This window comes from Teleopsis dalmanni, chromosome 1 (assembly GCF_002237135.1).
Source record: "Teleopsis dalmanni isolate 2A chromosome 1, ASM223713v2, whole genome shotgun sequence".
Classification (NCBI taxonomy): Eukaryota; Metazoa; Arthropoda; class Insecta; order Diptera; family Diopsidae; genus Teleopsis; species Teleopsis dalmanni.
Genome location: NC_051846.1, coordinates 203,655,825 through 203,678,692, shown reverse-complemented (window position 1 = coordinate 203,678,692; position 22,868 = coordinate 203,655,825). Strand labels below are relative to the sequence as shown.

The following is a 22,868-nucleotide window of genomic DNA, read 5'->3' as shown; positions in this document are numbered from 1 at the left end:
TTAATATCATCAGCTAATGTATCATTGCGCAAAATTAACACGGATAAATGCAAAGGATACAAAACTGTAAATATTATATTTAATAATATACCGTAGCACCAATAAAGTCTTTTATGGCTTAGATGAGGTGCGGCATATACACCTAATACTTTCCAGATTTTCCATTGCTTGGTGAAGTATGCTTTGCTGTTAACTGAAATCATTTCAGGATGAGACGTTCGCTGTTACTGTATGGTTAAAGCAACTTCAATGCTTATAAGTAGACTAATTTCTTTCAGGTATTGCTCTAGAAATAATTAATTACTGAAATGTATGCATAATTTGCAATTAATCTAAAAGTAGCGGGATTATGTGGGAATGTGCTATATCAAAGCAGTTGTTGTACATGCTTAGATACGCAGCAAAATACTTTTTAAAATACTTCACTCTATTTCAAACAAAGGGTATATTAGTTCCATCAAGATGTTTGTGATACCAAGAAGAATACTCTCGAGATCAAGCAATGAATCAAATTAACGACATACGCGTTTATCTGCAAATTGGGTAATCCATGTGTATGTTCAACTAATGAATCTTTCCACAAAGTCCTTTGTGAACCCACTTAGATGAACTCAACAAAGAGAGGAAATTAAGTCACTATGTGATATATAGTGCAAATACATGATGTATGTTGGATGCGGTTTCATGTTTTTAAAAAAACATTTGCCTGAATCTGGACCTAGGGTCTAAAAAATAAGTAGTTTTAAATATTGCTTAAATAAGTCACTACAAAACATTAGTGACTTATAGCCACTATATTATTGATACCACTATTTGTTTCATAGTAGTATATTTGAAGGGCATTAAATATTCGGTTTTGCCATTGATAGCTGTTTGTGTAGTTGTACTTTAATATTAAAAATTTAGAGAAAACTACGCACATTTTTTACTAGCTACATCTATGTTAAAATAACCATCATTTGTCCTTATATTATTACTAATAATTTAAAAACATTGATTGTGATAATTAGCTCATAAGTAATTAGGTAGGTAGATGGAGTGCAAGAAAGATGGCATCGTCCTCATTCACTCAAGAAAGCAATTTTATTTCCACATTCACCGTAAGGGTGGGTAGAAGTTTTAGCATATTAGTAACAGCTAAACGAATTATTAATTAAAAGTATCTAGTCAATTCTACTCTTGGAAATATTGCTAAATGAATTAATTAATGTGGTTCCCAAAAGCTTAAATCTGCATCTGCGTCAGTTTGGAAACAGACATAACATGTGTTCTGTTATCTCTTCTATGAGTGCTTATAAGCGCGGTCTGTAAGAGTTTCGGCAGGTGCTGGCCTATTTTGGTTCAAGTTGTTTTGTTGTTTAACAATCCATATCAACAATCAACAACCGATACCATTTTGACACCTCCGATATGCTTCAATGGAATGTTTATATTAAACAATACTTTCTTGGGCAAATAATAGCAAATCTATTCATAATCTTTAGTATAAAACTTTTACTCAATATTCATTTAATAATATTATTATTATTGTGTTTATTTATTCTACTACAATATATCATTATAATAAGAATTTGAAAAAGGTATTATTAATATATTATCACGAGTAGTAATGTGCTATTAAACAAATAAAGGTATTTGTGCTATTCTTACACATTTTAATCATTATATGATACAATACATTCATTCGATATAGTACGATAGTTCTTACATATACGCATCCATGCAAAGTGTCTTCAATGGACTCTTCTAATACTTTTTTGCTTTCTAGCTGTAAAAAAAAATTAACAAAATAAGATTGTTATTGCAGTGGAAGAAACACGAAGAATCTTTTGGGTTTTAACAAACCAGATATTCGTGGGGTTAATACTCGTTTGGAGTATTATTGATGCAATGAACTGATACTCGAAGTCTTTCCAACAAGCGGACTGTGCAGGAGTTGCTTAGATGAAAAAGAAGTCGAATCAATCAATGATTTTCTATGTCTATGCATGTGACTACAGACGAAACGGCTACAATATCTACAAAAGCATTTTTTCGCTGATATGAGAAAGTTAGTGAAAAGAGACTTTTCGGATCGATCAAAGACTTTTTATGTCTATGGACGGTACTATAGACGAAATGCCAACAATATATACAATATTGTTTTCTAGCTGGCCTCATTGAAAATTAGTGAACATAGATTTATTTGATCTATTAATGACTTTTCATGTCTTTAATCGAGACTACAGACAAAGCGAGTCCAATATGAAGGAAATTGTACTTTTCGCTGGTCTGACAGAGTTACTAAAAATAGGCTTATTGGATCTTCTTAATTTCATTTCGAAAAGTAAAAACTGATTTGTCGTATTTTCGAAATATCACGCCTTCTTTTGCTAATTTTAAGGACATCATAATGGATAATAATGCCCTTCGAATGTAAGTATTGATAATCTTGATAATAATAATAAGCATCTTTTTAAACTTAACCTAACCTAACTATACACTACAATGTATGGTGATCATTAATGAAAACATCTGTCTAAAATGAATATTAGAAATAAAGATCATGTGTATCAAAATGTCTTACTGGGATATAATTTTGATCAATTTTTATTAGTGTTATTGTTGTAATTTTTTGTTGTTTGTGTGCATTGCGTGCATTGCTTCGCACATTGCATTGGATAGTTTCGTTTGGTTTTGCGTGTCCATTATAAGACTTTAATGTACAAAAGCGTAAGAAATGTTAGAAAGCAGGCAATTGTGTGAGTGTGAGTGTGCAAAGGACAATACATAAACAAATGTGTGAAAACGTTAGAGGGCAGGGCGTTCCCGATTTATGGGCGTATAAATATAGCCACTTTAATTTAGTTTTATTGGTTATTTTATAAAATAATATTTTCTTTTATAGAAAAATAATTTTATAATCATTTTATCTATATTTTATATAATAAAATTTAATTTTTTGTTTATTTGTTATACAAAAATTTTAAATAAAATTTATTGAATTCATATATTGCAAGTTTTCGTTATGCCATCAACAGTTCTTAAAGAAGGATCTTAAGTCAGTTGTGTATTTTTTCTGAAGTCGAAAATTTAATTCATTTTTTTTTTACAAATAGAAAGTATGCACTTGTTTGTATGTATATGTATGTAAGTGTATGTATATGTATGTAAGTATGCAAGTGCCTAAGCCATTTTGTATGTGATATACTTAAATACAATTTGCTTCAACAAGGTTCTTAGCTGTGTTAAGTGTGCTGTAGTCTGCAATCTTCTTATGACATTTTTCACATCTGCAAGTTTTATATCTGCACTGCGCCTCGCCTGTGCATTTGTGCATTTGTGCGCCCACAATTTTAATATGCAGTCCTTTCATAATCTTTTTTATCCTTGCTGCTTATTGGCGAAAGCCTCTTTGCCTCTTTGTAAATATGTATAGATAGATGTGCGGCTGTGTGTGTCCATATTTTTATCTGGGAATTGAATTTTTAAAAAGGGATTTACTGTGTTCTCTGGCGCACTTAACAAAAATATTTTAGCAAAATGTAGAAAAACTGTGTCACGAGCATCATTGCCAGTAAATATTTATGTTCATATTAGGATTAGCAATGGAGTTGATATTTTTTGTGATTTTTTTTATTTTTTTGATTTTTATTATTTTATGAGTAGAAAATGCCCAAAGTGTTGATGTGAATTTATTATTATTATTTTTTTGCAATTACTTATATTATAAACTTTTTTCTTAGCCTTGGACTACATTAAATTGTGAACAGAAGATCTGAACTCCGTGGAAAATCGTAAGTGATATAAGGAGCGAAAGTCAAGCGATGTGAAAATAGCTCAGATAATAACAATAAAGAAGTAAATAGGATAAGGAGGCTTCTTTCTTAATCTGCCAGCCTTTGCTTAGTACTGATCAGCCTTAACGATGTATTCCCATCGCATCGCCGCAAATTAAAAGAATCGTAGTACGCAACTATTTACACTTGCATGTTTTTTTATTTGATAATTTATGCAAATTGCTTTGTGAAAAGCTGTCGACAAAATGCTTACGTCAAATTAAGGCAAGCGTTTTTCCTACATGAACTTGTCTTACAAAATTAAGTTGAAAAATAAACAAAAAAAAATTAGATTACATTGCAGCGACAGTTGCAATTTTGTTGAGGCATAAACCGTTTCCGCTGTAATAACGGCAGCAACTGCAAATTTGAGTGACAATGTTGCTGTGAAGATTTTCCATTTTATAATAGTTCCCTCGTAGTTTTCTTTTTTTTTTTTTGTGCTTTTCCTGGTGCACAGGCAAAAGCGTAAAGCCTTGAATAAGAAAATGCCGAATCGTGTTTTTAGTGAAAATTTCACTAACAAACATTTTCCTTTATTTTGGGAAATATTTTTCTTTTTAAATTGAAGTTAAAAGGAGGATGCAGTTGCTGTTTATGCAATGCACAAATGTGCCATTGCAAGAATTGCTGCATAATAAATTGCAAGTATTTTTTTTCACAATTTGCTGCTACTACCAAATATTTGATATTGTCGCTGTGAGCACAGTTGCTGCTGCTTATTGCAAAATTATGGACAGCAAAAATTTGGCTTATAATAAAAATAAATATGCTAAGGTCAACTGCAAATGCACCGGCAGCGGCAAATAGGCAGCTACGAAAATAGCAGCAACTGAAATGAACAACAGCAACAAGAAGAGTAGCTACAAAAACAAGTACAAACATCTAATAACAACAAAAACAGCAGCAACAAAATCAATAGTAACCAAAATAAAAGCAATAAAAGTACAACTACAATACAACAACAACATACAACAGCAACAATAATAACGCCTACAAAAACAACTGCAATAAAAGCAACAACAACAACATTGAGTAGCAACAACAACGCCTACAAAAACAAAAACAACAGCAACTAGAGCAGCTACAGCAAAAACAACAACAAGAGCAACAGCAATAAAAGTACAACTACAGAATAGTAACAAAAGCAACTGCTGCAGAAACAACAGCAACAAAAGCAACAACAACAACATTGAGTAGCAACAACAACGCCTACAAAAACAAAAACAACTGCAACTAGAGCAGCTACAGTAAAAACAGCAACAGCAACAACAGCAACAGCAACAAAAGCAACAGCAATAAAAGTACAACTACAGAATAGTAACAAAAGCAACTGCAGCAGAAACAACAGCAACAACAGCAACAAACAACAGCTCGCCGTTGCAAGCAACAAGCAACAAGCGAAACTGTGGTTGCCGTTCCAACGTAATTCAGCATTTATTAAAGAAGCAAATGCATTCTTCCAAGTGAGTAAATTAGGTTCAAGGAGAAATGCAGAGCTTTCCTTTTCACAAAAAACTCATAGCAATTTTCCTTCTGTTTCCTTTTTTCAACAAAAATACAAAAATTATTCGAATTATTTTTAAATTCTTTTTAAAAATTTTATTTTTGTCAAATTTACTGTAAACATTTTCAAAAGCTGCGTTCCGATTATTAGGAGTCCGGCAAGGAGTCTTCCCTTGCAATAAAAATGTGTTGCACAAAGGACAACACATTGCATGTTTCTTCTGGAGGCAAAACATTTTTGCTGTCCGAATTCATTTTGGAGCAATTGTAAGAGCAATTTTTTTCTAAATTTTCTTTTTTTTTTTGGCAAAAGATAATAAATTGCACAAATACACTTTAAAGTTACAAAAGATACTTTTTAAATCTCTTTGATATGCGATTCATATTGGTAAGAAAAAAATATCACTTCTTACAGTTAAAAAAAATCGTTGGACAAGCATTTCTCTTAAGGTTTTTGTGGATTTTTGGTAGATTTTATTATAATTTAAATATGCTTTTTTACGTTTATTTGACTTTTTTACTTTAATTAAAACAATTCTTTATCTTGGATATAAAAATAAAAAAATCAATTTTGGTGCACGAAAATAAATATTAAGTTGGCTTTCCAAAAAATGCAAATCTGCATAAATTTAAGAAAACCTAATATGTACCACAAGATGAACATTTTTCTTTTTGGATCTAATTACACCCAATGGTCTAAACTTGAGAACAGCTTCGATTTGCGAGAGTTAAAGGCAGCTTGTATATCTGCTAGAGAGTAATGATAGTATGAATAGTTAGTTCGTTAGTTGTGGTTGAGGGAGGTACGAGTCTTCCTCAATTTGCAAAGAAAGCCGTTTAAAAGCCAAAAATCTCGTAACAGTGGATAGTAGACTGAAGCTCAAGCTAGAACCAGCCAGAAGCATTTATAAAGGCAAGAATCTGGCCAATGCATATGCTAGAGATATCGCCGAGTGTGTTGAAGAAGGGAGCCCCCAGAAACTTAAGCCTGGTGTTCTGGTGTCCTTCCTTCGAGAACTAGCACACACGCATTGCAGGAGATGCCATATGGTAGGCCAAGCCAAGTTTCATGCCGTCCTATAGTCCAGTGCCCTGCAAACGCAGATATTAACCTAGTTATCTCTGATTACCTTCTGCGAATAGTATGAATAACACCAAAACATTATTTTATCAAGAAGAGTTTATGGTAGAATTTTCAATTACTAAATTGAGTCCTACTACGGTGCATTCATCCGACTATCTATTTATGTATTGATAATACTTATCTAACTATTGATCCATTGACGCTATGGCATTTAAGTATTGAATTCTTCATTCATATTGGAATTACTGTAGGTGCTGTCTTAAACGAACTTTCTTATATATAGAACTGTATAATGTTGTCAATTAATTTGTCATTTTTTACACAAAGTTTATTAATTAAATAGGGGCAGTTCTTTAATTAGGATGGCATTGTTAATCTCGTCGGTGTCTGCTTAATAGAGCTAAAAATAAATTAAGCCTGAAACTAGTTTTTCTTTTCTAACACTCCTGAAGTGTATTGCTTTCCCTCATATACTTTCAAATTTAGTTCCAACGCATGTTTGAGTAATAGTCTCTGACTACTGTATTCGAGAAAATTTGACTATAGTGTGCATCGTTTGCTAGGTATCTTTGCTGGCTAATGTATCCCTTATAATCGAATTGGAGGGTGAGTAGTTAAGGACTGTTGTTTAATCACATGCAGCTAGTAATCGTTGCTGACTGGTTGCAATCCTACTGATTATAGTTGGTTTGTAATCTGTGTCGCTTGCTAAAGTAGTAAACGACTGTTATTTAGTCATATGTTGGACATTTTCCTTTCAATATATTTAGTGATTTTCATGAAATATAAACTAATATACGCAATGCATTGAAATAAGTTGTATTATCAAATCTCTTTTTTAATAAAATCTGCTGTATTTAATCCTCTCACAAACATTCATCAATTTTTGACATCTCTGTTTTTAGAAGGGTTTTTTCTATCTATTAACAGCTACCTGTTATATCATAATATATATCTACATATAAAAAAATAATTTCTTTTTTGCAAAGTTACTTGCATAATTGAAATTTATGCTTTAATATGTGCACACAGCATGGCTTTGACAAAGCCATGTCAACATTTTATTTCTAAACATCCACACCACATTAAACGAAATCGTAGGAACGCCATTAGGACTTGGCAATGTGCACATCTCGCTGTGTGTATTCTTTGAATATTAGCGTGGGATTAGTGCTTAAGCTCTGTTCTTGCCTCACATAAACGACTCATAATCGCGTCGTAGCCATGGTTGGTTGGTTGGTATGGTTGGAGGAGCTGCCACAACAGCCACCAGCCACCCCAAGCATTTAGCGTGCGTGAGACTGTGCTAAATACCTCAGCTTCATGTTAACAGAATACGATTCCACATTCTCTAACGAGCACAAAGCCGTGGAAGATGAAGCAGAAAAGTGAAAGTGTCAGATTCGACGCGGTTCCTGTCAATTTTATTAATGGCGTAATTTTTAAATGTCAAATTTAATTAAGCAAGCATTTTTGCATGTTGAATACTTGGCGTTCCTGCATTCTGTGAGTTGGCTTGATAAAGGTTCGATATTGCGTTTCAATTGCACAGTTTTACACAGTTTTGCGTGCAACCAACTATTCTTTAATAATTTTAATTAATCTAAAATAAGGCATACCTACACACGTGCTTAGATGCGAGTGTCTCTAGTCGTAGTAGAAAATGCGTTGAGAAAAAGTCAGGAATTTAAATGAGGCAAAATTTATACAAAACGTGTAAAATAGGATGAAGTATGCGGGTGCAATCGTAGTGCGAAGAATAAAGGAGACAGGGGCAGTTAACATACCTTGGTGAATACGAGTATTAATTAAAAACCAACTCTTCTGCCGCAACAAGGCGCACTTCATCCTTGCGTATTTATCCTTGCTTAACTTTGCAGTCTTTGAAATTTATAGTAAACCATGAATTTATAACACTTGAGCATTTTTTTAATGAAACAAAACCAGGCAAGGCGACATTCTGTTAATGGCGGTGGTGCTGGTGCTGGCACTGGCGCTTCTACTTCAGCTCTTGCTTCAGCTTCAGCTTCTGCTTCAGCTTTGTTGCTCCGCATCATAATGGCATTCCCAGTTGGTTACTTGCTGCTCGTTCAAGTGTTGAAATATTTTGTTTTAAAGGATTTTTTCACTCTGGTTTGAATGTTTTCCTCAGAAATGAAAATTAAAATTTTTTTGCGTGAAAAGTGTTGTTGTTGCTCTTTTACAATAAACTTGCTAATTTTATGCGTTCTGCCATGAGCTCAAAATTATTAAGGATAAATGTCAGCGTAAAAGGCTTGATGCCCTAGTAATGCTTCTAAAATTACTTTATGATTTTTTACTGAATTAATTAAATGCGTAAAGGAGGTAAATTACTCAGTTTAATACTATACGAGTTAACAGTTATTAAGGAATTAACAAATATGATTAAAAATTTTTTATTTTTCATTTAATTGTTTGATTAACTGAGATACTTAAGTTTTAATTTAATACAGCAAAAACTTCAATGTTAATAGTTTTGAAGGTCCTTCCAACTTTGGCAAATGCGAAGCAATTTTATCTACAAGTTTGCGTTGTTACTTGCAAACTATGCAGTCTTGACAGATGTTTTTAGTCCTTTGAATAATTGACTAGTGCAGCAAAAAAGTTCAAAATAATTTTCTCATAATTATTTTATTGAATTATTAATATTAGAAAATGCATTTAAAACCAATTATCTAATTGAAAATTGTCGCAAAACAAATTAAAAGTGAAGAAATATTTTTCGCAAAATTAATTCCGAAATAGATTTTATATCGTTACTTGATTTTATATTATTGCTCAATAATAAAATCAAGGTTCTAAAAAGAAGTGATCAAAAAATCAATGGCCCTTCTATTATGGGTAGCAGGTTCCCTACATTTACGAAGGCATTTCTAATGCCTTGAATATATTATATTATGTTGAAGCTATTTGAGCCAGTGCACTTTTACTCTTTCTTAACTCGAGGTATTTTCAAAACACCTCTCTTAACGCCTTGACTAGATTATTGTTTATCACTTCATCAGACTAAGCAATAATTGACCTCAGATCTGCATACTTCTCCGAGGAGCCGGTATAAACATACTAATCATTTAACTTTCGAGTTAATATAACCTTCCATACGTAGTCTTTGTTCAGATAAATTAAATTAAAACATTCACAGAATTAATTATCCATATCAATACAGAAAGAGTGTGAATGAAGCTTTTCATTCTTATCAATCAAATGCTGACTTGAATATGAAAAATAATTATAATGTGATTTTACCGTATATGAACAATATTCTAAATTGTTTTAAATTATTTTATAGAATAGTTTTTTATGTCATCGTCATCATCATTGACACTACAACCAATGTCCGATTTTAGATTCCGTGTCACATTCATTCAACAAACCCTGGGTAAGCTAATATTATCGAGCTAAGCACCTCTAAGATCCAAATAATGTGGTATACATTACTTTTTCAGTAGAACTAGGCTCAAACTCGCAGCCATCCATCATAAAATTGGAAGAATCAATCATGATTCTTTTCGCTCATGGTAACTAAGTAGTACACCCCTGGAGACCACCAAAAACCTCTAAGTTTTATTTTTGTCACTTTAAAGCATAGGTATACTTAGATATTGCTTTTTATTATATTGCAAATATATATATATGCTTCTTTATATGTTTCCTTATATGCAGTGGAATAATTTTAACACTTAAATATGGCTAAGAGGTTATAGTTTCATCCAAGTTTTAAATTTGTACATGAGTACTGGTAAGACAATATTTTTCACAGCATTCAATTGAATTGAAACTGCTTACGTGTTTCTAGTCGAAGGATTAAACTACTTCAAATTAATGTCTCTATTTTACGATTACTTGACCAACTCTTACGTTAAAGTAATGTCTTGAAGTCTTCTATATGTAATATTTGAACAAAAAGCATAGTCTACGCTTGTTGATAATGAATTATCTGTTACATTAAAATCAATAGAAAGTCGTTTAAAGAGCTTAAGGGATATAAACATGTCCTATATTCAAAAGCTTTAACATATCGCCTTATTTGTTGGACCAAATTATCCTTCCAGATAATTAACAGAATATATATAGCAGATATCCAAAGCCAGTTTAAAAGCAATTTATATGGATTTATATAGATGATGGGATACTATTACTTATACTTCTACTTCACACAAATATTAAATCATTCAGTTTAATTGAAATAAGATTCTTCCCTCTTAGTTTATATGCCAAGTATTCGTCTCTTAATGTTAGAATTGCCAGTTAAGTGCATTTCAAAAGATTTGACATATTAATCAATTAGATTGAAATTATTTCTATTTATATCAGAAAATATATTTTTAATTAAGTTATTTCATATAATAATAATTTCTCATTTCTCTAATTCTTTAAAAGTATATATAATTATAATAATTAATTGAATGTACTTATTTCTAACGCTTATTCCTTTAAGTTTAAAAAGACTGCGAATAAGGAATAAGCTCCTTTGCACGCTGACAGAAAAGCTTCTAAGTTTAGTCGTACGATTCCACCAGCCAAAATAGTCCTTTGCATTAGGGCACGTTCAGTGAACAAAATCATGTGCATCTTGTATCGTTTGCTCTGATGAATCCAGTTGCTGGAAAAAACAGCGTACGGCAGCTGGTCGAACATCATTTGAAACTCAGTGCCAAAATAGCAGGCCGGAAAGATTTGTAAAAATAATCCAAAAAAATAAAGAGAGTAATATGCTCGATTGAAGTAGTCGTTGATATAAAACAATAAAGCGGCCAGGGCCACGCATATATTAGCAGCAGCAATAGTGATTTGCACAAACATCGGGAAGGCAACGAGGTCTTCAATCAAATCGCACAGCCTGAAAGAATAAAATTTTTATTATTATTTGCACAAATATATTGAAATTGAGATAAATTTACCTGTAAATTTTTTTTTGATCTTTGACGCAACTCAACAGTTCCAACTCATTTTCCTGTTGGTTTTCACAGTTGTGACTAGTTTTGGCAACACGTATGGCGAGAAGCTTAATATGACCGGCTAGCAAGCAAAGCAATAGACCTGGTGTGGTCTCATTAGCATAATTCTGCGTTAATATTGTGGAAATACCAATAATTTGGTATAAGTGTGCTAATAAGTACTTTGTGGTGCTGGAGCGCCAATCAAATGGAAACCAAGCAGGATAAAGTAGTACTCGTTCTTTACTCATGAGTGTGGTTAGTTCAGCTGTTATAGCTACTATTATATAGAGAACGAGATATATGTTTCCAGTTATCTTCATTTTCATTTTCAATTCGGTATTATAAAAGTGGCGCTCGTCTTTACTCCTTACACGTGCATCTAATTCATTTAATAGGTTTTGAATCTCCGGCATTTTTTTTAAATTCATTGCAAAACTAAGAAATTTTATACTTCCGGCAACTGTGGTTAGAAAAACCGAAAGATTCTTTATATCATCCCCTAATGTATCATTACGAAAAATTAACACGGATAGATGCAGAGGATAAAGAATTGTCACGATTATGTTCAACAAAACAGCGTAAGTCCAATAAAGCGTTTTGTAGTTAAGACGAGGTTCAGCATATATGCCGCATAGTTTCCAAATTTTCCATTGCCTTGTAAAGTACGTGTTGCTATTTACTAGCATTTCTGACATTTCAGGATGACACCTTTGGTGCTACTGTGTAGGCATCGCATTTGAAAAGTTTTTAAATTAAATAATTTTTTCAACTTATTGCCTCATGAAATAACAATTACTCAACTTTATGCATTACTTAAATTATTTATATTGATTTTGTGGGAATGTGGCTCACAGGAGCAGTTGTTCCATCTACACAATGCACAGTCAAAAACAATTCTTTCCATTTGAAAATTAAGTATTATTTATGTTGATTGTTGTGTGATTGTAGTCTTTTGAAATAATTATTATATCAGAAATAATTAACTGGTTCTGGTATGATTATAGATGTAGGAGTAAATGGGTATTCGTGAGCAACCCTTCACTATTAAGTGTATTTTTTATTACACAGTTTATCTTGCGTAGGCGCAATTGAAGAAATAGTATTTCCTCGTATATTTAAAAAAAAGCAAAATATATTATTTCATTCTGATTTATATAGGCATACTATTATTTTGAAACTATATCAGAAAAATTCTAGAGTCGAAAAACTGTTGACTTTAAAACTAAATTCCATTTCGTGCTTTTTGACGAATATCCTTGAGATCTTTACATAGGTCTATTCACCGTTGGGCGGTGTGTTTACAGCAAGCTTAAATAAACGATGGTATTTTGTTAGTTCCAAAAGCGTCCGTATTTGTTTAGCTGAGTCATTAACAATTTCGATAACCAACTGCCGTTCACCAATATCAAAACGGATCATACTAATAGATCTGCACGAATTACAACAACCATTACATTATTTTGTAATTTTATTTAAATCTACTTCCTCATGAAAACTGTTATTTGTTACGTATTTTTTACTGACTGCTCTGAAGCATAGTCTTAGCACTCATATCTTGATGGATACCAAATATTATTGAAGTAAAGAGTTCCAGGGAAAACTGTATTGATTTAAAAAACTTCTGTCTTTTACCAGAAAATAATCCACATCGACTTCCCTTACAGCCAATGCCATTCTTCGATAATCAATAGTGGCACAACAATTCCCAAAGTCAATTCAAGAAAAAATAGTTCTACAAACTAGTGTTTGCGTTATTTCTCAGAACGTCAACTAGAAGTAACTTTGAGTTTGTTCGTTTCTCAAATTTATTCAGCTATTTTATACAGCGACCCGTGAAATCTCGAATTGTAGCACTCTTCCTTCTGATTTCTTCCTAGTCATACGCCTCCAAATACCTGACTTTATACTTAGATGAAAGGCATTCAGATATCAATAATCCAACTCCATTACCGTAGTTTTCGTGACCCTGGTCACAGAGTCTACATCTAAACAGCTCTCTGCGCTTGCAAATAACCTCACCCCCTCCATCTACAGCTTTTTCTCTATCCCACGCCCATACTTTCTGACTTAGATAATTGTAGACTTCTTGGTATTAAGTCTCTTTATCCAAACTCTCTTCTCTAATTACTGTAATGATACTGCCTTTCATGTCAGTGATGGAAATCTTCTCCATTTATTTCTAAATTTAGTGGATTAAAGCTTCATACTGTGGCTGTCGTTGCTTTCCACTATCGCATTAAAATAATGCTTAAGTAAATTTTTACAGTGTATTTATTTTTATTGCTTACGTATGAAATGCACTAAAATTGCTTTATTTACAATTTAATAATTTATATTTAATTTTTTATTCTTATTTTTTGTAGTGACATCATTATTAAAACTTTTTTTATGGTTTCAAACTTTTTCGAACTTATACGGGTGAACTAATTTTGTTTAATGGCTTTATAATTAGTTCTGATATTTTTAGTTTATTTATAAATATTGAGTTAGCGAACTTTAATTTGAAGCAAATAATATAAAATAAAATAATATATCTCACGATTTTAGGTCGCAATTTGCAAATCTTTACGCTTAAGAACATCAAAGCAACCCAAAATGTATATAATTTCTAAAATTCTCAAATTATCCTACTTTACCTTCAATAATCACTCACACACACAAACACACACTCCCATCCATACATAAACCACACCGTTAAAGCCGCAAATATTTGTAACGCCATCACACAATTACGCATTCTTACAGTGTCTGACGACATAAAACAGGCAAAAAACAAAAAAAAAGAAAATAAATAAAAGACTCAAGACAACTACCTACCGAGCACCATTGAAGTTAACAAGATGTCACTGCGAAGGTGAGAGCAGTAGAAACAAGTATAATTTATGAACTTCCACATACCAAATACAAAGGTAAACGCATACAATGACAACAATAATTCAAATATTAATTTATTTTCAGGACAATACTGACATGAATCATATTTTCATTGCTTGGGGGCTAGCGGAGGGCATAGCAAAGCATATCAAAGTCTAAAAAGAAGGTACGCGCGTTTGCCTATCAATGGACGTGTACGAGTTGCTTTGTATAAGAAATTACTACGTTTTATGCTGCTGCCGAAGCTACTGGTCGGATTGAATTGTGCCTGGATGAGACGGTGTGGGGGGTATTATTTATTTGATATGAATTTGCACGTTTCGGTTAAAAACACTGTTGTTGTTTTTGTTTTCATTTTGTATGTTTTTACTTTTTGTTATTTGTTATTTGCTTTTTGTTGATGTGTTTTTTGTTTTTTGTGTTTTGTGCTTTGTTTTATGTTTTTTGGTTTTTGCCTGCCTTCAAATTTCATCAAATTTGTGCGACAACACCTGAGAATGTAGGAATTTATTGCATCGAAGTTTCATCTCGTTATGTTCGTAGTTAAATGTGGGCATAATTTATGTAATATTGGCGTTGATAAAGACAAGCAAAATAGTTAAACGTTGACGAATGCAGACAACTTAAATATGCCAATTTGATGTGTGTGTGTGTACATATGTGTGTGTGTATACGAGTGATGGGCGTTGCATGTGGTGTGAGTTTATTTACATTCATATGTGTAGATTTAGAATTTATGTGGAAAGTATTTGAAGTTACTCATCGCATGTTATGCGTAGCATATGAAAAACAAAAGGGAGTGGGGATTTCGGGTTTCGGCTAAATTAATGCAAAGGTTAAATCAGAAAAATGGTTTAGCAAAATTATTGAGGCTTTGGGTTTGCTTTGAGTTCATCAGGTGAATAGTAGATAAGGCTCAACCTGCGGACCAAACACAAATGTTTTCAGTTTTTTGTTCCGCCGTAACATTTTCATTGGTGGTGGATAAAGGGGATGGGAAGTTTATTAAGTAGTATTTTGCAGAAATTTAAGATATAAAAATAAAACTTTTTAAAGAACATGGCGAAATATAGGAAAGAAACCTTGTCTTTAATAACGCTTCAAATATTTCACAGATCTTATAATTACTATTATTTAAACGAGAATATCCTACAATGCTTTCATGAGGTCTATAAATTGTATGAATCTGTCTTCAAGATGAATAGTTTTGCTTTGGTTTAATGCTGAGCATTCACAGAGTATGTGATTAGATGCTTCAACACCAACTTTACATCATGGGAACATACAAATCTCTGAAAACCTCATTTTGTTAAGATACTACCTCACCCACTATATAAGAGTCTCTCTTTGCTATTCGAGTCGATTCGAGAATGGGTACGTTGATAAATCTTTTAGTCCATCTCTTAGTGCATTATAGTCCACTCAGTAGTTTAAATTGGGATACAAAATACCAATGGTTCAATTAGTTAATGTTCGGTTCCTCATCTTTAGAGAGAGTTAGCCATTTGACAATTTTGTGTCTCGGTGACTGTCACAAAAAACACCTATGGTTTTTTGAGAAACCATGCGATTGTTTATACACAGATAGTAAATAAAATATGAAACTAAACCGTTTTCAAAATGTAATGGTCTCTACAGGATTCTCTGTCACTGCGTTGGAGTATGAAATTACTGATAGTATGTCCAATAAAGGCTTTGCTAAACACCTATAAGAGTTAGTTTCCCAAAAATCATTTATTGCGTCAATGTATTTGTGGACTTTGTCCATAAAAACAGATGGTTCAAAATCGAATTATCTGAAATGGCTATAAATTTTATAGAACAACTGTTGAAACTTCACCTGGCACTTGAAAACTTCAGAGTACTGATTGAGTTTATCAAAAAGCATGACTTCAGTGCTTATTACTTGTTCATGGCTAGTATCCTTACAGATTATGTTATATCGCAATATTAATTTGATGATGAAGCCAACACATTGCACTACGTCTGATCTTGTCGAGAAATTAAATAAATTCAATTTGAAAAAATTTTATCTGTTAATAATAAATATTGATAAAATAATATAAAGAATTGAAGCTCAATCTTTAACATCACTTACTAGTCATTGAAGTTATACAGATTATAAAACTGGCTTGTGTGTAGATACTACAAGTAGATATTTTTATGTTTCAATAAAATATAATTAAAAAAAACACTTTTAAATTACTGGGTTATGGGTTCATAAAATAATTTGGCAAGTATCTTCAAAAGGGAATAATAGTAGAGCCGGTTTAAATGTAAGTGGTTAGAAGTAAAACCCCAGTTTTGAATCTCTTTTTGGATAAAGTATTAAGAAGGGGTGATGGGCGGCTGTCTAGCATCTTCTGAAATAGTTTTACTAAATTTCTTATAGTTTAATTGGTCAATATGTATATAAATTTTAAAAATTTTCTACTTTTAATATACTTTAAGCATTATTTTAATCAAAATATATTTTTTGTTAGAGAAATAATATTTTTTAAACATATTTCTGAAATATTGAGGGTCTTTTATTATAAATTGACCCAATTTTTAAAACAAAAAAAAAAGACGTTAGATATATGTTTTTCTACTTCTACAGTAAATTGAAATAAATAAATAAGCTTTAGCCAAGAAGATATCATAAAAATATAATGGATTACAGCTCACAAGGACACTGTTCAGCATTATCATAATCCAAAAATATTGTTACAACCAATGGTAAAATGGTAAAATTCACCTGAAATGAAATTTATTTTAAAATAAATATGAATATGAGTATAAAATCAAGTCACAAATTTACAAAAACAAGTCTCGCCATATGTCAGACAAATAAAAAGATTTAAAAATAAAATATATTATTTTATAAATATAAGAACAACAATATATTTGTAGATATTTGAAAAAGGCAAACAATGATAATGAAGTATGAGTTCATAAACCATGCAAATGTCCTTTAAGTTAATCTTAATCTTTTTTACATATGCTGTCCTTAAACGTGCTGCAAACTGTCAATTGTATTTTTTATTTTTATCAAATGTTGCAAGAACAGCTGCAGCACTACCAACAACAACAACAACAATTATTCAACAACAAACACAATGCTGACAATATTGACAACATGTGAATAAGTGTTTGAAGCGAAAGTATACTTAATAGCGTAGCATAGAACCAGGAATAGCAGCAGCAACAACAACAACAATTACAACAAGAATATCAAACATTTTTATAATAACAAAGTTGAGAGTTAATATGGCAATCAAAAAAAAAAGAAAAAAAAAACAGTACGAAACGAAATGAAACGAGCGAAATGAACGAGAAAGGAAGGCAAAATGGAAGCGGAAAAGGAAACATGTTGTTTTGCAACATCTTTGTTTTTATATCTGCAAGCATAAATAATTGGCGCTTGTTATTTCTGCAATAAGTGCTTGTCACAGTGAATTTTTTACATGAACAAATGAATGAATGCATAAATGAATGAATTCACATGTACTTTAACGAGTACAAAAATAAATGAATGAATGCTTGAATGAATAAGTGCGAGTGAGTAAATCAGTGACTCATTGCTGCTGCTGTTGTTGTTTTTAGTGTTGTTGTTTGCGGTGCGCTTAAATAAATAACATGTCAAGCGTGCAATTTCAGTTAAAATATTTTCTATCAATTTTCATTGTTGACTTTCATTCATTTACTTCATTTCGATCATTTTCTTTGTTTCGCACACTAAAATAACAAATTTAATTAATTTAACAATATTTTCTTAAAATTAAATTTCTTAAAGATTTCGATACTGTATTTAGGAATAAATACGAATAAAGCCTATTTAAATGCATGGCAACTTCGAAGTCTTAATTATCACACATAAATCTTAGCTAAAATCACCAATGTTTCCTGTTGTTGAAGTAATTTGCACCATATCCATTACTTCCGCTTTAGTTCGATAACAAAATTTCGCTTTAGTTAGTATTTCAAATAAAATTTAATTAATTTCTCTCAATGGGCAAATATATTATATATTTGCCACACTATCAACCTTGGTTCGCATCAAGTCGCCTCCATTTTGGTCATTAAGTTTTGTTGTGTTCGTTGGCACAGATAATCTCAAGTTTAGTGATTAATTGTTGCTCATCAATTGATAGTCAAGCTTTCCTGAAATACTACACTCACTCACCTGATAGGCAATTCTGTTATTTCCGTCTCAACTCTTTTAGGCGAATTCAAGGATTTTATTGGAATTAATAAATAAGTATTTAAAGAAAAAATAAACAAAACTGTTTGGAGTTTGGACTTTAAGTGCATTAAATTTACTTTAATAGTGTTTATATTATTTAAAAGTAAACTTAGTTAACTCAATTAACAAAAAATTTGGAATATGAAAACATTTTTGTCCTTATCTTCTTTGGATAAGGGAAAATATGACTTAATGTCTAATGCAAAAATCTTCTCTGCTCTAGATGAAAAGGCATCAACAGACACAGCGTGAGACTTGAACCCACTTAAGACAACTTGTTTGGAATGAAATAAGTAGATCTCATTGATATGGTATTGAAGGGAAGAGTGAAAACGTAAATAATGAATAATGGAGTTACGAGAATTCATAAAACTTTAGGACTCTTTGAGTGTCTACACTATGGAGTAGGTTACTATATCCGCAGCTGTATAAAGGAATTACTTGAGTAGAGCTATTCGACTCATTGAAATAAACTACAAGGGATTGGGGAGACATAGTGGAAAGTTGCTTGGTGTGCAGAATATCAGAAGGGAGATTATTTCGACGAGTTAGATAATTGAAATGAAAGAATCAAAAGAGCAGGCATATAAAAAGTGTGAGTGCTGCTACTATTTGTCTGTGTTTCCAGGGAAGAGTTCTTGATATGCTCTTTACAGCACTATATTCTGCGTTGAATTATGCTCAAGCCATCGTTGTACAAAGTTGTTTCTGATACCACCACATAATTATTATTTTCTTAATAGAAATTTCATTAAAATCACTTTTCAATATAAAATTCTACACTGGGAGCGTAAATAATGATAAATCCATATCATTATTAAAAACAGGTTACTTTGAATTGCGATAGTTTATCGTTGTTTCTTGATGGGAAAAGTTGTTGTGACAGTAAAAGCTTGGCTTTACAAGTGCTACCCAGATCCTGATCTATAGATATTAATTGTAGAGAAGTGGTTTGCTGACCTTAAACACGGGCATATAAATATCACGGTTATCATTCTTTCAAATACTGTTAGCTTGTTCATTTCTGTATCCAATAATATTTAGGGTTGTAATTATAATCATATAATTATTTTATATGATAGAATCTTTCTTATGATATTTTATTCTTGATATTTTATTTAGATGACAGTGATATTTTCACGCTGTAGTAGCAACTATTTCCACCTTATAATTTGTGTTGAATATTTGTCATCACTGAATTTTTCTCAAGGGCATAAGTATTTATCGTTATTTCCGTTGTACCATTTCGTTGTACCATTTTTAACATATCAGATAATACTTTTTTCGAGGATATGATCATGTATTTTGTGAAAACAATATATGATACATAAAAACATAAAATTATATAGTAGCTATTATCTTATAATAAGTCCTGAACACACTTACTTTCATATGTATGATACTTAACTCTTTTATATTGTATTATAATGACTAAATTATATGTTGTAGTGAAGGTAGGAAAACTATTTTATAGGGGAAGTAAACTTACATTATATCTAACTTAGTTTAGTGTAATTTTATTGGATAAGTTTCATAATAAATTAAGTTATCTATCAATAAAATTATATAGCACACTTGTCTATTCTGTGTAAAATCACTGATTGAAAAATTATCTAAGAATTGCTTATATATTGTATCTTTACACACATTTTCAACTAATTTTATTATTTACAAGCAACCTAAATTTATGTGAATAAGAAAACTATTTCCAATACCTGAAATCAAGTCCAACATTATCGGAGCACGGGTATGTATGTTTTGGAATATCCTTACACTCGTGTGTAATTTATGAATTAAAAGTTCCAAAAAACATAGAGAATTCCTTCTACTTACATGTAAGCTGCTTAAAACTGTAAATGTTGCCAACTTCATTTTACTTGTATTATTGGCAACATTGATAGGAAATGTAGTCTTTAGTGCCTATCATGAGCTCGTCTTTTAAAATGGGAACGACACGTACTAACCAAACAAAGTTGACAGCTCACTAAATAGAATACTTAAAGAGGAAAAGTAGATGAAGTGCCAGGTTGCCACAAGATAGTAAAAACCAAAATAACTGCCATCAAAAATAAGACAACAGCAAAGCGAATGTGCTGCCGCCACTGTTTGCGGTGCCGAAAATATCAAAGCATAAGAGGATTTGCTATGTTGTGGTTAATGTGGCACCACAGGGAAATGAGCGAAAAACTAGAAGCTCTCTATTAGCTCCGTAATAATGACGGGAAAAAATTTCATTTAACTTTGTTTTGTGGAGTGATTTTTTGTCAGATAGTAATTTTATGCATAATACGAGTATGTGGATAAAAATCTTAAATTAAATCAATGAAATGAAATGTATTTCTGCTAATATTTATATGCATGTAATGTCAAATGTGCTTTTTTTATCATTGGTATAGCAAAAAATAAAACCACCAAACCAAATATGTTGATATAGAAGCTATTTGTCAAGAGATTTGGTTATTAGGTCAGGAAATACTTCCTTTTGATATTGTAAGTAATATAAACCACAAAAGTTTCACAGGATATATTATTCGGAATTAAGTGAATAAGATATGTTCCCACATTTTATGGTAGAAAGAAGTGCAGTAGGAGATATTTTCTGGGGGTTGTGTTTTTACTTTGTGTATACGAGTATTTATGCAACGTCTTAATATCGTTTTTAAATTGCAATTTTAAACAAAACTTATACAGTCACCTTTTTGGGAATTGTGTTATGGAATATATAATATCTTATAACTAAGATATTTAAAATTAATTTTCTTTATTTACAATTCCTTACATCTCAACGTAAGTTCGTTTCTCAATAAGAAGAGTCTATTTAAGGTGGTGGACTGTTTTCTTAGCGAAGAAGGAGGTGATACTGACAGTGGCTGTAACATATTTCCGTATGTTTCTCATAACTAGTTATTAAATACCAATGCTTATATTTACATTCATACCATTGATTCCTTAAAATTTCACAGATCTCGCACCCCTGTCTATGAGTAGCCCGATAAACTGTCAGAAAATATTTTCCTAAGAAATGTTTTGTCATCTATCTTTCATCTATCCTTAATGTGGCCTGCAATTAACTAACTTAACTTCTTAATCTCTTCCTTACGGGGTAAGAATTATAATATCTTTCGTAAAAGGTTACTAAACTGCATTAAGCATCATCCTGTACTGTTTTGAAACAAAACAGGGAGGAAAAGGGTTTTTACTTTTGATACTCCAGCAGAGATGAAAGCGAGAATATAAGTTTAGATACCAGATGATCTACGCATATATAACTTCGGCTGTTGAGGACACTGGTTTGGTTCCGTAAAAGAAATTCGACTGCGTGACTTCGGTTTACACCTAAAGTTACGTTGGAGGTGTGATGATTTAGTTAATGGCGTATCCTCACCAAGGTACTGTGTAACAAAGAACAGTGGTAATCATTAGACCTGACTTCCTATCAAGGAGAAAGTTATATTTAAATATATAACTTAAAATGGTACCGGTTGAATTTATTCAAAACGGGTGTTTATTTACATATCATCTGGATATCAGTTAAATAAGTGAGAGAATTGGACTCCTAATTGCCAAAAAAAACATAACTTATATTAAAAACTATGGCTTTATTAGGTTATCGAAAAAAATCATTTATATTTGCGAATGGTCGGGCACATAATCTACAGTTTACGGCCATCCGTAAGAGTTAAGATTTCATAACTCGCTTTAAAGTTTGCTTTTTTAACTCCTTGTATGATACAAATATAAGATTGATATAACTTTCTGAGGAAGGAAAAGATACTTCTAGTTACGTTTTTATTGGCTGTGCTAGGGGTTATGATATTATGATGGTGAAGGAGTTTTTGTACCATTTTTATATTAACTACCTTAAAGTTTCCTCATTTATGCTCGTTGGGAGATAAAAATGTGAGATTGAAGTAACTTCCTTTCGTAACTTTGAAGTTGTTCAGAATGAGACATTTCTTTGTGTCTGCCCGACTGTGCTGTGGATCAGAAATAGGATGCTATTACATATGCTTTCGTTCGAATTTGTTATTAAATACTTTTCTATAAGGAACATTAAAGATTAATTGTATTAATAAGACTTAACTACAATTGTTCTACAGAGAGTACGAGTATATGTTTTCTATCTATATGCGAAAATACATAACTTGAAGTATATATAAACATTTTAAAAGGCACTTATTTATTTACATATTGAATTTATTTACATAAATGGATTTACAAATACTTTTATAGCAAATTACATTATTAATTACAAAATAATTTATAGAAGGTCTTTCTATTTTGATTTTATACACGATTGACGTTACTCATACGTTGGCTTATATTCCTTTCGCATGTTTTTGATTTGTACTGTACATTTGCTGTGGTTCTTAATAAAATTTGTCGTAATATCAACACAA

General features: G+C 31.6%; 1 protein-coding gene across 1 annotated transcript; it reads right to left on the bottom strand.

The window, feature by feature from the left end:
- Positions 1-11,326: 11,326 nt before the first annotated feature.
- LOC119667088 (odorant receptor 59a-like) lies at positions 11,327-11,782 on the bottom strand. The gene has a single exon (XM_038076373.1). It carries the CDS (start codon positions 11,780-11,782, stop codon positions 11,327-11,329), a length of 456 nt encoding a protein of 151 aa, XP_037932301.1.
- Positions 11,783-22,868: the final 11,086 nt, after the last annotated feature.